Consider the following 17,694-nt stretch of genomic DNA (forward strand, 5'->3'; position numbering starts at 1 on the left):
TGGCGCACCTGGACGTGAGCAGCGTGTGCTTCAGGCCGCGTGTAGAGCCCCGAACAGGGAAATCAATCGATATGCGACGAATCGTCGATCGAAAACGTTGGTAACGTTTTCAATCGTCGATTTTAATCGACTAAATCGATTAACTGTTGCAGCTCTACTTCTTAGCACTGCTAAATACGATTTTGGTTAACATTATTTTTTTTTGTAGATTGTAGATTGTCATGAGGGACAAGTAGATTCGGCCCCCGCTTTAGTCCGTGGACAAGTAGTTTTTTCTAGAATTTCCACACCCCTGTTATTCCAAACTATACATATAAACTAGGTTTTAATACAGATAGCGCTGCAACAACTAATTGATTAAAATCGATAATGAGAATCGTTGGCAACGATTCTCATCATCGATTAGTTGATTTTCGATTAGTTGCCCATGCTCTCCCCGTCTGTCGAAAGAGGCAGCGGGGACACAGACCGGGGGGATGAGAGTCGGTTCCTCCTCTCACCTGGTGCGTCCGCTGCTCCGATCACCTGGTGTGTCCGCTGCTCCGATCACCCGGTGCGTCCGCTGCTCCGATCACCCGGTCCGTCCGCTGCTCTGATCACCCGGTCCGTTCTTTGCTCCTCTGCCCCGCCCCCCTGCCTCCTCTACATCTACAGGCTGGGAGCCATACAAAGCCTGCTATTGGACATTTTAAAATGCAATAGCAGGCTGGTTATTGCACCCGCTCACTGTCTGCTGTCAATCAGCAGGGGAGGACCTGAAGGAGAACTTTCTGCTTCAGGTCCCTCCTCTGCTGATTGACAGTGGGCAGATGTAATAGCCAGCCTGCTATTGGTGATTGCAATTTGAAATATCCAATAGCAGGCTGGCTATTGCTCCCAGCAATAAAGTAATAAAAAGTTTAAAAAAAATAAAGTTAAACTGAAATTAAAAAGACAATAAAATAAAAAAGTTTAGAAAAAACATATTTTTTGTATTATATTGGCTTAGTGCTACAATTCACATTATTTTAAATCCATGAAACTAATTAAAATGTCTAATATAATACATACAATTATTAAAAAGTGATATATATATATATAGAGAGAGAGAGAGAGAGAGATTCTCTCTATATATATATATCTTTTTAAGAAATTGTATGTATATAAAAAAAAGATGGGTAAAGTCATTTTCAGTTTCGGCCTGACAAAATTTGCTGCAGGAGGTGCGTTGCAGTTCCATTTATTTCAATGGATCCCAAATGCACCTCCTGTCCACAGTGTGATCACCCGCACAGGAACGCGCAGTACTGCAATGCCCTGTGTTCCAGTGCAGTGCGATATTAAAAAATGTGTATACTATTTTATTCTGAAGTAAACTTTATGTCTGTAACGCTGCATTTGTGTGTTTTATTTTAAATAAATGATGGTATTTATTTTTATTTGATTTGATTAATCGACGCTAATAATCGGCTAACTAATCCATTATGAAAATAATCGTTAGCTGCAGGCCTAAATATAGTAACATACTGTATAACATGATTTACAGTATCTCACAGAAGTGAGTACACCCTTCACATTTTTGTAAATATTTATTATATCATTTCATGTGACGACACAGAAGAAATGACACTATTTTTGCTACAATGTAAAGTAGTGAGTGTACAGCTTGTATATCAGTGTACACTTGCTGTCCCCTCAAAATAACTCAACATACAGCCATTAATGTCTAAACTGCTGGCAACAAAAGTGAGTACACCCCTAAGTGAAAATGTCCAAATTGGGCCCAATTAGCCAGTTTCCCTCCCTGGTGTCATGTGACTCGTTAGTGTTAAAAGGTCGCAGGTGTGTTAAATTTGGTGTTATCGCTCTCACTCTCTCCTACTGGTCACTGGAAGTTCAACATGGCACCTCATGGCAAAGAACTCTCTGAGAATCTATAAAAAAGAATCGTTGCTCCACATGAAGATGGTCTAGGCTATAAGAAGATTGCCAAGACCCTAAAACTGAGCTGCAACACGGTGGCCAAGACCATACAGCGGTTTAACAGCACAGGTTCCACCCAGAACAGGCCTCGCCATGGTCGACCAAAGAAGTTGAGTGCACGTGCTCAGCGTCATATCCAGAGGTTGTCTTTGGGAAATAGACTTATGAGTGCTGCCAGCATTGCTGCAGAGGTTGAAGAGGTGGGGGGTCAGCCTGTCAGTGCAGGGACCATACGCCGCACACTGCATCAGATTGGTCTGCATGGCTGTCGTCCCAGAAGGAAGCCTCTTCTAAAGATGACGCACAACAAAGCCCGCAAACAGTTTGCTGAAGACAAGCAGACTAAGGACATGAATTACTGGAACCATGTCCTGTGGTATGATGAGACCAAGATAAACTTATTTGGTTCAGGTGGTGTCAAGCGTGTGTGGCGGCAACCAGGTGAGGAGTACAAAGACAAGTGTCTTGCCTACAGTCAAGCATGATGGTGGGAGTATCATGGTCTGGGGCTGCATGAGTGCTGCCGGAACTGGGGAGCTACAGTTCATTGAGGGAACTATGAATGCCAACATGTACTGTAACATACTAAAGCAGAGCATGATCCCCTCCCTTCAGAGACTGGGCCGCAGGGCAGTATTCCAACATGATAACGACCCCAAACACTCCTCCAAGACGACCACTGCCTTGCTAAAGAAACTGAGGGTAAAGGATTGTAAATATTTATTATATCATTTCATGTGACGACACAGAAGAAATGACACTATTTTTGCTACAATGTAAAGTAGTGAGTGTACAGCTTGTATATCAGTGTACACTTGCTGTCCCCTCAAAATAACTCAACATACAGCCATTAATGTCTAAACTGCTGGCAACAAAAGTGAGTACACCCCTAAGTGAAAATGTCCAAATTGGGCCCAATTAGCCAGTTTCCCTCCCTGGTGTCATGTGACTCGTTAGTGTTAAAAGGTCGCAGGTGTGTTAAATTTGGTGTTATCGCTCTCACTCTCTCCTACTGGTCACTGGAAGTTCAACATGGCACCTCATGGCAAAGAACTCTCTGAGAATCTATAAAAAAGAATCGTTGCTCCACATGAAGATGGTCTAGGCTATAAGAAGATTGCCAAGACCCTAAAACTGAGCTGCAACACGGTGGCCAAGACCATACAGCGGTTTAACAGCACAGGTTCCACCCAGAACAGGCCTCGCCATGGTCGACCAAAGAAGTTGAGTGCACGTGCTCAGCGTCATATCCAGAGGTTGTCTTTGGGAAATAGACTTATGAGTGCTGCCAGCATTGCTGCAGAGGTTGAAGAGGTGGGGGGTCAGCCTGTCAGTGCAGGGACCATACGCCGCACACTGCATCAGATTGGTCTGCATGGCTGTCGTCCCAGAAGGAAGCCTCTTCTAAAGATGACGCACAACAAAGCCCGCAAACAGTTTGCTGAAGACAAGCAGACTAAGGACATGAATTACTGGAACCATGTCCTGTGGTATGATGAGACCAAGATAAACTTATTTGGTTCAGGTGGTGTCAAGCGTGTGTGGCGGCAACCAGGTGAGGAGTACAAAGACAAGTGTCTTGCCTACAGTCAAGCATGATGGTGGGAGTATCATGGTCTGGGGCTGCATGAGTGCTGCCGGAACTGGGGAGCTACAGTTCATTGAGGGAACTATGAATGCCAACATGTACTGTAACATACTAAAGCAGAGCATGATCCCCTCCCTTCAGAGACTGGGCCGCAGGGCAGTATTCCAACATGATAACGACCCCAAACACTCCTCCAAGACGACCACTGCCTTGCTAAAGAAACTGAGGGTAAAGGTCATGGACTGGCCAAGCATGTCTCCAGACCTAAACCCTATTGAGCACCTGTGGGGCATCCTCAAACGGAAGGTGGAGGAGCGCAAGGTCTCTAACATCCACCAGCTCCGTCATGGAGGAGTGGAAGAGGACTCCAGTGGCAACCTGTGAAGCTCTGGTGAACTCCATGCCCAAGAGGGTTAAGTGGCAGATAATGGTGACCACACAAAATATTGACACTTTGGGCCCAATTTGGACATTTTCACTCAGGGGTGTACTCATTTTTGTTGCCAGCGGTTTAGACATTAATGGCTGGGTTGTGTGTTGAGTTATTTTGAGGGGACAGCAAGTGTACACTGATATACACGCTGTACACTCACTACTTTACATTGTAGCAAAGTGTCATTTCTTCTGTGTCATCACATGAAATGATATAATAAAATATTTACAAAAATGTGAGGGATGTACTCACTTCTGTGAGATACTGTATATTAAGCTGATCTATTTACCATGTATGTCTAAAAGCTTGAAAAAGTTCACAGTTCCCATTTAACTATTCTGTTTTATTGGCTGCTGGCACTGCAGATATTTATGTGCGTCAATGTGCCACCCATGTTTAAAAATTCATATGTTCCTTATGTGTTGGGACTAAGAATTGAATGTTCCTCACAGTTTTGAACGATGTGTTTTCATCATTAGGTCAGACAAGTAACAAATTGTTTTTTTGTTTTTATCTTCTGTGTGCACACAGTGTTTTCACCACCCAGCAGCCAGGATTCTGGATTGGTTTCTTTGTCCAGCAGCTCTCCAGTGAGCAATAAGAGCAGCAAAGGTGTAGCAGAGTGTGAAGCTCCCACTGAGGCCTCCTCCTACACGGTAACAGGCAATGCTGATGACGCCGAGTGAGAAGATTTGACGTAACCACATGCTGAAATCAGTAACTGTCCCTCCATTTAAGTTAGGTCTACCATAGGGTTATATGTAAAGGCTAAAGGGTAGTATCCCCTTCATGAGTCATGCCCTTACAAAATGTAGACCGTTTTATGATCTGCTTGTCATATACCACATTATCATTAAATCATTTTTCCACTATGTTAACATGTTATATAATGTTATGGTTGGCAAATGGGGAACTCTTTTTTTTTGTTTAGGTTAAGAGTCCATTAATTGAGCGCTAACATTTTCTTAATGATATGACAATTTGAACAGTACCCCAACAACACCAATCACTTCATAATCCTTACGCAGCTCCGAAACGTTGCTTTTATGTGACAATATGCGTCAATAAGGACGAACACTTGACCACATTGTTTGTTGTGCTGGTGGTATTCTGTTTTACATTTAATGCCTGCGATGCCATCCCTTGTCACTACAGCACCAACCTTTAGGGGTTCTTCGGTAAAGAGTGAGGCAGGACATCCTAAGGACTTTACTAAAGTCTTGTGATTCACACACCGTAGCCACACTGTACAGCCAAGAAGTTCAGTTTCCCATAGTACAGCTTCTGGAGTCAACCCCTTCTCATTTCACAAAGATGATGACTGTCAGTGTTCGATAAACCGGTTAGAGAAGAGGAGTCACATAGGAAGCTGCATTATTGAGTCAGAAAATTGACGTGCCACCTGTCTGGTTGTGCAGTTTGGTAGATGTGTGTAAATTACAAGAATGGCCACAATTTGAAATCCTTTTGAGGGTAAAACAACTTGCTTGCATTTTACATGTATTTAGCTGTTTGCTAGGAGATGCACTGAAATACCCCTGAAGATAATTGGGTATTAGGCATTAGCAGACTAGGTTTCAAGATACTGTCTTAGTAAATTGACCCATTCAAGGTTACTGAACCGAATATAATCAGTTTCACTAAGTGACTGAAGTGTCACATGTGCTAAAGGCACTGAAGAGATTTTATGGAATAAATACTAGTAAAAGATATTAAATATAAAATGTTTCATATTATTGACATGTTTTAATACTGTGTGAATATTTTTGCTGCATGAGGTTCTCAGCAACTTGTTGTTCTCCATGTGTCAAGACAATGAAAACCAAGCTAGATTTTTGTGGAGTACTTTACAAAGTAAACCTTTGATTTAAACTAAAAGACTCCTGCTGGGCTACCTTGGAGGATCCATTGCTTCCTTTATAGCCCATGTCCTGTACCAAAATCTGTGATTATGGAGAGTAAGTGAAACAACTTTATCCATGTTTTTTTAGCAGGGTTCCAAGGATGACCAATGTAATGCAACCTGGCCCAGGATAGGCATTTGCTATAGAAATCCAAGCTGTGGTAATCTCAAGCTATGCTTGCCAGCAGTATTCCAACAACTGATCAACTGATAACCAGGTCAACCATAGCCCGTCCTCTCAAATATGACACTTAAAAATGCTATCTACTTCTTCCTCTATGGTTGTAATTAGGAATGAGCTTAGGTTTGGTCCAAACCCAAGCTCATCCCTAGTAATATCTTGTATACCATAACAATTTGCAGGACATATTTATGTATAACAAATATATATAACAACAATGTGTCCACTTGTCTTGCTACCATTTACATATATCTGTGAAAAAATCAAGGCAACTGGACTTGCTTTATTTTTCTTGAAGACGTTTCGCTGGTCATCCGACTAGCTTTCTCATTCAATTTTCAGAATTCTGATTTGAGAAAGCTGGTTGGATAACCAGCGAAACACCTTCAAGAAAAATACAGCAAGTCCAGTTGCCTTGATTCATTTTTTACGGATAAAAAAAAGTAGATGAGTGAGGTGTGAACACTTGTGTTTACTGGTTTAAAGAAAGGGTCCAAAATTATTTTAAAGTGGAAAGCTCCTTTAAATGTTACCTTGACCAGAAGCAGTTATAGTTTGTTTGTAATAAGTAGAGTTTGGTTTAAGAGAATGTAGCACGCAAGTTGAATTACCGTAGATGTCTTGTGTGTTGTGAGTTTAAAGATTTTATAAGGAGATTAACTCTAGTTGTGTATTAGCTACATCTTAATACAAATGGTTTTATAATTAACCTTAATACATTCTGTGCTGATACTCAGCCTAAGCTGAAAGGTTACACTGAGCTGTATTCTTTTTTCATATTCAAGTCTCCTGAGCATTGTTCTATGTCATTGCAGCCGCACTGGAAATAAAAAAAATGTTATTGATGACTAAATTTACCTGTGTGTATACTTGGCGAGCTGTATTAAAATAGAAAAAAAAAAGAAATTACTTGTATTTTCTTCGCCTAGTGCTTTTGAAAACATCTATTTCATTTCACCCCCATCTGTTGTAATCAATAACCTGACCATCTTGTTTTTTTATTAAATGTACTTACTCTTAATTTCATCCACCAGTGGTTTTAGAGAGAATAATGTGGAGTTACCTATATGGCTTTGACATTATAAATCACTTCTTGAGGCTGCATCGTATAGCGGTATCGATTGATCCTGATATATCACAGAAATTTACTGTCACTTCTGTTTTCAATTAAAGATACAATCAGTCAGATAATGACTTAATTGGATTTTACAGAAGATTGAGTTTTATTGCCTAGTGCTTTACGAGTTTAGTTAAGGCAGATCATTTTATCACACTTGTCAGCCAGTTACTGCAGTCTGTGTGCCCTTCGAGTGCCACTATTGTGACAAAGCCACACACTATAGAGCAGGGAGAGAAATGTATACCCTTCCGACTCTAGGGCTATATACACTTTACATTGAAAAAGCCCACACAAAGGAGATTGGGCTGTTTTGCTCATAGCTTTGCTATTAATGTCATGCATATGATCTGTCATCATTGTTTAACTATGTAGACAAAAGGATCTCCTATTAATTCTGTTACAGGAGTTTGTCAGCTCAGCACATCGGCGGGTCGGGTGAGGGCTTTCAGGTTAAGTTCACATCAATAGTATGCTAATCTAAACTGATAGGGTCACATCTTTTACGTCTCATGTAATGCCCCCATAATGTTAAGTGTCGGTTAAGTTAACTCTTTCAGTGCTGCCTGTCCGAGTATGTGGCTAAGTTAACTTGCATTATCCACTATTATCCATCTTCCTGACAAATCTAAAAAGGTAAACAAGTATGAGAAAATTATGTTTTATAAAAATAAATGAATTGTTTTCTGATATACCTTTGCTATGCAAACTCTTCAAATTCTATTTACTATTCATTTACATGGAAGTTAAAACATAACTGATACTGGCTGCAAATTGAAATGCTTTCGGTTCCCCAGTGCACTGTAAAAATAATAATGATGGGCAGTAATCTGTAGCTGGTCATAAGAAATTAATATAGAGATAAAAAAGCCTCATATTTCTCTATTAGGGGCATAATCAGTGAAACATCTAAGGATGTTTATGTTCTAGTTTTATAAAGGGATGTAAATTATCTGTCATGTGTAAAGTCTGTTTTGTACCTGGTAAAGGAACTGTTATGAAGTGTATCCACAACACAAGGTGATGGTTACATGGTTTACATTATCAGTGAAATGAAAACTACAAGTGAAGCATTTTATGTGCGCAGCCTGCTAATAAACCCAAACATGTTACCTCTCCTATCTGTTCGGAATTATATACAATCGCTAGACTTCTCTTCCCTATATTTACAGCCTTCGGCACACACCCCTCGAACGTGGAATATGACAGTAAAAATAATAAAATAACCTATGTTGGCTTTTCCTGCTTCCCTGACATCTAACTGCATTATGCCCTCTACTGATCAATTTATACATTTACATTTTCTCAAGATTAGATTTTTTTTCCTTTCTTAGATCTCCACTGGATGGCTTTCAGAACTGTAGAGGTAGCTGGAACACACGCTAATCAAATTACCTACTGGCAATAAATATGGCGCTACCTTAAAGCCCAACTCTGGACACAAGAAAAAAAAGCTACGTGGCTCCACTGGAAGGATTAAATGGGTGTAAAGTCTAGAGGGAGGTAATACTTACCTTATACTTACTCAGAGAGAGGTAATACCACATTCCTAGCTCGGGCAGGCTCTGTGCAAGCAGTCCTGCATAGTCTCCTCTCGAAGGCGCTCCCGATGGCAGTCGCACACCTGCCTCATTCACATACAATTCAGGGCTAGTAACCCTGCAATGTACGTGATGACGCAGAGCGACAGTTCACAGCCCGGAGCATCAAGAAGAAGAGCAGAGTAGGAGTTAAGGTAAGTAATACAGCCCCCCTGCAGTCTCCCCCGTAGACATTTAGGTAGGGGAGCCTGCAAGGTTTTTTTTCTTCTATTCCAGAGTTGGGCTTTAAGAATAGCATATGCTAGATTATCTTGTGTGTAAGAAAGTTATTGCATATGAAGGTTTAACCCCCTTCACTTTTTTCAATTTGGTTATATTGCAGCCTGATACTACCGTTGTTTTAAATCCTTTTTTTTTCCTCATTAATCTACACTCAGTACCCCATAGTGACAAAGTGAAAACAGAATTTTAGAAATGTTTGTGAATTCATTAAAAATAAAAAAAACTGAATTATGACATTGGCATAAATATTCAGACTCTTTGCAACAACACTTGAACTTCAGCTCAGGTGCCTGAGATGTTTCTATACCTTGATTGGAGTCCACCTGGGGTAAATTACATTGTATTGGACATGATTTGGAAAGGCACACACCTTTCTATAGAAGGCCTCACAGCTGACAATGCATACTGTATCAGAGCAAAAGCCAAGAGGTCAAAGGAACTGCCTGCAGAGCTCAGAGACAGGATTATTGCAAGGCCAAGATCTGGGCAAGGCTATAAAAAAAATTCTGCTGCACTGAACGTTCCTAAGAGCACAGTGACTAACATAATTCTCAAATGGAAGACGTTTGGCACAACCAGGACTCTTCCAAGAGCTGGTCACTCTGACTGAGCTCTAGAGGACCTGTGTGGAGATGGGACAAAGTTCCAGAAGGACAACCATCACTGCAGCCCTCCACCGATCTGGACCTTATGGCATAGTGGCTAGACGGAAGACTCCTTAGTGCAAAACACATAGAATCCGCTTCAAGTTTTCAAAAAAGCACCTGAAGGACTCTCAGGCTGTGAGGAACAAGATTCTCTGGTCTGATGAAACCAAGATTGAACTGTTTGGCCTCGATTCTAAACGCTATGTCTTGAGGAAACCAGGCACCGACCATCACCTGCCCAATACCATCCCAACAGTGAAGCATAGTGGTGGGAGCCTCATTTTTCAGCAGCAGGGACTGGGAGACTGGTCAGGGTTGAGGGAAAGCTGAATGGAGCAAAGTACAGAGATATCCTCAATGAAAACCTGTTGCACAGTGCTCAGGACCTCAGACTGGGCCGGAGGTTCACCTTCCAACGTGACAACGATCCTAAGCACACAGCCAAGACAACACAGGAGTGGCTTAGGGACAACTCTGTGAATGTCCTAGATTGGTCCAGCCAGAGCACTGACTTGAACCCTATTGAACATCTCTGGAGAAACCTGAAAATGGCTGCCCACTGACGGTCCCCATCCAACCTGACTGAGCTTGAGAGGATTAGCAAAGAAGGCAGGCAAAAAATCCCCCAATCCAGGTGTGCAAAGCTTGTCGCGTCATACCCAAAAAGACTCGAGGCTGTACTTGCTGGCAAAGGTGCTTCAACTAATTACTGAGCAAAGGGTCTGAATACTTAAGTACATGTAAAATTTCAGTTTGTTCTTTTTAATAAATTCACAGACATTTCCAAAATTCTGTTTTCACTTTGTCATTATGGGGTACTGAGTGTAGACCAATGAGAAAAAAAAAGCATTGAAACAACTGTAGTATCAGGCTGCAACATAACAAAATTGGAAAAAGTGAAGGGGGTCTGAATGCACTGTGTCTGTGTGTGTATATATATATGTGTGCGTGTGTATATATATGTATATATATATATATATATATATATATACCAAAAATTTTCTTTGTAATCCTGCTCATTTACCACTGTTGAAGTGCTCAGGCTTGCCCTGTTGAATTTTGCTGGTGCTAATCGTTATCTGGAAGGAGTAATTCGAATTTGGAAATGAGGAGGATTCCTGGCTGTGTCGGTGCAGTGTGGGTATTATGACAGATCGGAATGACAGGTGGGACAAAGTTCCGCATAACTACCATTTAATGAATACCTTGTGATTTGTTTTCCCCAACGTATCATGCACAGGGCACATCCCGAGCTGTCCCACATCATTAAACTGAGCCCTGGTCACAGGGTACTCCTCACCTCCAATCAGCAGCCAGCGTCTGGATGGCTGACACACAGCCATTCTTATTAGCCTCCTTCATCCCAGGAAATTCGCCCCAGCTTTAGACTTGTTACTGGGAATCCAGGCAGGTGGTTGTGAATGCTAAATAATTTACAAAGTGAAATGTTATCAATGAAGCACAGCATTACTAATATCATCTGCAATAAGAAATTAGTCAGATTTTAATTTCTATTGCAGCAATTAGAACTAAGAATTAAAGTTATATCAGATTATCATGACCAATTCCTGAATATAAGGTACCACACCCCTAGTATATCAAATCAACACAGAAGGAAAAGAATGGGGCTTTTAGGGTGCAAAGTGACAAAAACCAAGCAATTACAACATGATAAAATACGTTTTTTTCCTTCTGTGTTGATAAGAATTAAAGTTTCTCAGTTTTGTTACGTTGCTGTTTGTCCATTATTTTAACTAAAAGCAGAACTCCAAGCAAGGGCTGATCAATAAAAAATGAATAGCGTATGGCCAACTTAGCCTATGTCTCTCCCTTAACAACTGGTAAGATAAGATAGCCACATTGTGAGTTGTTTTTTTGTATTAACGGTGAACACGTTTGAAGTTATTAACAAAAAATTCCATCTCTTACACGTTCACACGTATTACCCGTTTTGTTCAGGTAAGTGGACAACCTTCTTTTACTTAATCAACCTTAGATCATTAGACTATGTTGACCAAAAGAGTAGAGAATTTTCACTCTGCAAAGTTGATAGTTACAGAGTTCAGTTAATAAAGTTAAGCTGTGATCACTTCAATCATCCAATCATATGCAAGAAACAATCTTTTTTTTGCCCCACTTGTAAATGGTTGGCTGTATATGTTATATACAAAGTTAAAGGCGTTCTAAGGTCCCAGCATAGACTATCCTGTTATAACATCAGCATTGTAATAAGAATACATACTAGAGTTGTTTCTGATAATGCAATAAAAGGTTTTTATTTAAATATCCCTTTTATGTAGTGAGTGCTGCTTTTTGTCTGCCCATCACTTTCAACAACTTCCTGAATTTCCAGTGTGTTTTGCATCTCTTTCCCTGCTGTCTGATGTGATGCAATCTCAGTTTCGTAAGACTGCATATCCCATCAGGCATTGCTCCTAACAAGCAATAATAATGTTACATTGTCAATACATTGAGTTGTAGTTCAGAAAGCAGTCTCTGAAAGTTGTGAAACAAAGACATTCACATGGCTGGGTGAAATTGTGCCAGTACATTGAGGAAGTACATCCTATAGCCATCTTCAATAAGGAAGCTTACAAGCTTCTAGATGGAGATGGTTATTAGGAGTTGGATAGAACTTATGGAATTTCAATATAGAAATACAGATTTATTTTTCGTTTTCGACCTTAGATACCCTTTAACTCTCATACTGTAGAGTAAACATTCTACACTCCTCTTGGGAATCAACCCTATAGGCGTGTATTGTGAGACGGAGCAGTAAAACACAGATATGGCTGCCCACATGTACACATATAATTATTTATATATATATGTTTTAAAAATATTGGCACATATTGATATATTTTTTTATATCAAGCTGATCTCTGTTACTTGTTTAACCCTTCTCACTCAAAAAAATAATATAGCAGAAACAATATATTTCCTTTAAAATCAGATCAACCAAGGAGCTGGTTTGAGGCTAGGATGACTATAGACAAGAAAATCTGGTTATATGTGCAGGCACCATCTGACTACCCTCTGGCACTTCTATTGCCCAGTGTTCACATACACCAGCACTTCTAGTGGCTAAGCATACGTGCATATTACTATAGAGAAGGAAGCAGGGCATTCAGATGTTCCTGGAACATTGGAGGGAAGCAGTAGGATCAGAATAGTGTTTTTTAAAGTCTCTGGTGGGGATTTGCCTTAAGGTGCCCATACACCTTACGACCATCGCAAGACTTTTGTCTTGCGATGGTCGTAAGCTTTTTAAAAGCTTGTAAGGTCTGCCCATCTTGGAAAGGCAGATCGTACTTGCAATCATCGAAAGCCAGCCCCGCTGAGGGGCAGGCTTCCGATGACCGCAATGCAGAACGGGCAGTGTGCACGTGCAAACACCGGCCCGTTCCGCAGCTGTCGAACGAGCAGGCTAGAAACCCACCGACAATCGTACGATTCTCGGCGGGTTTTCGAGTAAAAATGGTCGCACGTCTTCGTTCACACTGCTCGATTCTCGTACGATCGTGGGATTTCGCGCGATTCTCGTACGAGAATCGAGTAGTGTATGGGCACCTTTACTCCATAGGTAAGCCAAAAAGGGGAGCTTGGTTGACTGTTGTCCCATTTCTAAGGGCACCTGAAGGAATAGGTGAGTTAGTCGTGCTTACTAGTTCTTGAGTCAGAAAGGGCTGCTGGTATACGGAATAACCCCCCTCACTATACAATTCCATCTTTATAACCGTATTGTTAAGTATTGCAGAGTGCGCAGCCTAGCAAAGGACAACCTATTAGTCACAGAGTCCATTTACTCTATCCACAGGTATTTAGTGGCCTTGATCTCTGCTTGTCTGCTCCCTTGTACAGCCTCGGGCTCTGTTCAATATTCCCAGCATGTGACATGTTGTGAACATGCAGTTACACAGACAGCTCATTTACTAACAATGATAACAAGCACTGCTGCATTTCACATTCACAAACTAATGCTACTTTCACAGATGCAATAAAAAGGGGGTACAAAATACAGCTGTGTTATATATACAGGTGAAACTCGAATAATTAGAATATCGTGCAAAGTTCATTGTTTTCACTAATGCAACTTAAAAGGTGAAACTAATATATGAGATAGACTCATTACATGCAAAGCAAGATAATTCAAGCCGTGATTTGTCATAATTGTGATGATTATGGCTTACATTATTCAATTTTTTTGCATACATTTGCAAATACATGAGGATCCAAGCTAGTGCATCAAGGCACCTCTGCGAAATGCAGTGCTTAAAGAAGAAATCCATGCAAAACTTTTCTTAACCCTTGCAGTAGGACTACCCCCGCACTACAGGGGTTAAGTGCTTATATAGCCAGCAACCTCCTTCGCTGCAGTGATGGTATGTCCCTTGGTGTTCTCACGTCCTATACACAGTGCAGAATGTGATGACTCACTGGACCTTGGAACAGAGGGGGAGAGGGGCACGAAGGACCAATCTAAGAGACAGCCGTCTCCATGGTTTGGGTAAGTATGACTTTTTTATTTTAGCACCTTGACCATATATGTCAATTACAAGGCCCACGGGCCAGAAACAAGATTTTCTTAGGCCCTACTGTCCCAAGCTGTGTACTGGCAAGCAGGGTTAATTTTTTTGGGGGGCCGCAGGTTTCTTATTGTCAACACGTTCCTATGCTTCTGCTCTCAGCAGCTCCTGGTAAGTCCCACTGTGTGTATCTTGGACTGACTGTGTGTGAGGGTACTACAAGTGTCAGCAGCGTGACATATTTTTTTTGCCATACATGACGTCCGGCTGTTTTAGCCACGATCGTGTTCTGAAGCACGGGCGGAATCGCAGCGGGAAACCGCGCAATGTGACATTATTAGAAAATAATAGCACCCACAGCGAGATCGGTTCACACCTTGGCGACTTCTGACCGCGCAACAATCCGCGCGGAATTGTGCATGATTGCAGCGCGATGAGGTGTCACCTAGATGTGCACTGCAGCGTTGCAGAGAACCAGTCCCCCAAACTCTGCTGGAAAACCGACACTTCAGGGAATGTCAGTCTCTGTGCCCCTCCACCCAGCTCCAGCTGTTTCCTCCCACTGAAATCAAGTCACTATAGGATAATAGAGTATTGATATACTGTATGTATGGAGAAGCAGTGTTGTCACCCTAGGACAGGAATCATGTTAGGACTACAGAACACTTCCCCCTATCCTCATCTCCATAACATAGGGGCAGGGTCCTGGAGTCCACATAGGTGAACTAGGGAAGGCTGATAACAGTGCTTGAGATTCCAGTGCAGCAGAGACAGCACAGGGAGGTATGAGCTCGCTGGGTTTTTGGCACATTAACATGTATTTTTGCACTTATTGAACAAATATAACAACATTTTCAATGGTATATTTCAAGTTAAACTCCGTCCTTCCCTTCAGTCTTGCACAGCTGTACCGTGTCCTCGCCTGTACTCACATTGCTTTCTCTGATTTCACTGCACACTCTGAGCTTCTCACAATATGCATCATAAGCTGCAGCAAATCAGATAGAGCTTGCCTCATTTCCTGGCTGGAGCACGCTCTTTCCTCCCTAGTCGCTGGCCCACCCCTTTCATTTAATGGATTTTACTATTAGAAAACCCCTGCAGTTCAGGGGTAGTCCAAACTGCAAGGGTTAATAAATTTTGTACCCCGAGTTCTGCTTTAAAGAGCTTGTTAGTACAGAAAAATACCCGTTGATCTGCATGAAATGCACTGTGGGCTGACAACATTTTTTCTGTGGACTGGGTGGTGTCAGCCCTGCCCATATGTCTTTTGCTTAACTACTCAAGCGCTCCCACTCTCAGATCTCTACAACATAAAGGCTAATTATTCTGTAGTCCAGAATAAGAACTGGGATGGCTGAGGTGAGCAGGAGGTGTTTTGTCGTCTAAATCAGGGGTGCAGCCTTAGAATACGGCACTGCCCCTCCATAGATACAGTGCAGTGAGTGAGAGTTATCACCCTAGGACAGAAAGTGGGTTACTGGAAGGATCACCAGCTTAAAGGAGAACTATGGTGTTAAGGTTTTTCCCCATAGTTCTCCTTTAAGATAAATGAAAAAAGCCTAGAGAAAAAAAAAGAATTCCGCCAGCACATTTTAGGACTGGTAAGCTGCAATGTATTTTATTTCTTGTGTTTAGATACAATAAATTGTAGACACCTTTGCAGAGAGTGACCATGTAGCAGAATGGGAAACACTCAACTTCACTACAGTTAGTTTTGTGTTACAATGTAATATTAACCTGGAGTGGGCACTAACCTATGGGAATTTGTTCTCATATGTACCTAATGTGTTAACTGCTCTGTCTCCAAATGTTCCGGTTATGATACATTGCCTTTAGATACATAACTCCAAATTGGAACACATTTCCATGATCTATGCCTATAGATATTCTTTTTTTTCTGGTATATTTTCACACTCCGCCCTTTGCCCTCTCCCTGGCTTCCTGATTGGCTGGGAAGCTGGCCCGATGCTGAGAAGAAGATTTCATGGCCAATTGCAATTGAGCCGACCAAACAACATGGAGCCGGCTTTCTGGGCAATCAGTAAGCCGGGTGGCGTGTCATTACCCGCCACCCGGCTTCCTGATTACACGGGAAGCCGGCTCCATGGCAGCGGAAACACCAGTATTGGTACTCGGTATTGGCGACTACCACAAGCAAAATATCAAAAAACTATCGGTGCATCCCTACTGGTTATCACTGTCTCCAGGAATCAAGGTGAGGGTAAAGCCAAAATTTGAAGTTGTCGCCAGAACATGAATAGAGAAGAACTTTTTCACTGAGGACATTCGTCCCAGTGACAACTGTCTAAGAGGGGATTGACCCCACTTTGGAGATATTTCCTCGCACTTCCTGGTGTCTCTACAGGAAGTGGAAGGAAATCTCTCAAGTGGGACACAGATGGGGAAAAATATACAGACAAGGGTTATAACTCTTTCCCTACTCTTGCCAAAATAAAAAAAATATATATTTTTGCCTTAGATATTATTACACTCCCCGGGTTTACCTGAAATACACATAAAAGAAGCACTATTCCTTTACAGCTCTGGGAAGGAATGAGCCATATGCATGCCAATAGGATTGTGTCCTTGCTCCAATTGAGCCCATACAAATAGAAGAACAACTGGCCATCGTAAGCCCATGATTGGGTGAAAACGCATTAGGGGGGGCGGACATTGGGCGGGACACCAGTGTGGTACAAGCTTCAATAAACTATTACAGCAGAACCCTGTGTGCGGCCAGCTTTTCTTTCACGGGTTTGCCTCTTTCATGAATTGCACACTCTTGACAGTTACTCAAACAATTACTTATGGAAGTTAAAGACCATCTCCAGGCAAAGCGTTCCCCCCTGCCACCCATTCCCCAACCTCAAATACTTTATAAAGCTCTTTTTGCTCACCTAACTTTAACATCCATGAGTTGCAACTGGTGATCCAATACTGCAGTCCGTGCCTGTGCTAATTAGTCTCATCTTTGTGACATCTTGACGCTGTGCAGTTTTCTGAAACAGAGAACCCACCTCTGGACCGCCAATAGCAGAAGTGGGCAATGCTGGCCCTCCAGCTCTTGTGAAACTACAAGTCCCATGAGGCACTGCAAGACTGACAGTTACAGGCATGACTCCCAGAGGCAGATGCATGTTGGGATTTTTAGTTAAAACACAGATAGAGGGCCAGAGTTTTTTTTTCTCCAATAAAGTTTTATTCAAATCTTTAAAAAAATGTCACAGTGAACAACCAGAGTCATGATCAACAAGCTTACAGAGGCTGATCAAGAGCATGGATAAAAGACAAACAGAAAACAGATCATCGACAGTTGTAGGATAAATTTCAAAATTACGCCTCATGGTGTCGGTATATCAGGACATTATAGACATCAAACATATACTCAAGAGAAGAAAATAAAATGGAGAGGGGGAACGCCTCAAACTCCCATTAAGGTTGAGCCGGTGCATGAGTCGAGGGGAGTCGTTTTACTATTTCCTCGAGGAAATAAGGCTTGCGGACATCACAG

The 17,694-nt window shown here is 41.8% G+C and overlaps 1 protein-coding gene across 1 annotated transcript in view; it reads left to right on the forward strand.

Moving 5' to 3' along the window:
- Positions 1-4,779, forward strand: part of DMRT1 (doublesex and mab-3 related transcription factor 1) — a 59,373-nt gene extending 54,594 nt beyond the window's left edge. Inside the window, exon 5 of the mRNA XM_018559473.1 lies at positions 4,515-4,779. Coding sequence (XP_018414975.1) covers positions 4,515-4,669 — 155 coding nt within the window. The 3' untranslated portion in view covers positions 4,670-4,779. The remainder of the gene's footprint in view (positions 1-4,514) is intronic.
- Positions 4,780-17,694: the final 12,915 nt, after the last annotated feature.

The sequence above is a fragment of the Nanorana parkeri genome, unplaced genomic scaffold (genome assembly GCF_000935625.1).
Source record: "Nanorana parkeri isolate BGI_ZX_2015 unplaced genomic scaffold, ASM93562v1 scaffold398, whole genome shotgun sequence".
NCBI lineage: Eukaryota > Metazoa > Chordata > Amphibia > Anura > Dicroglossidae > Nanorana > Nanorana parkeri.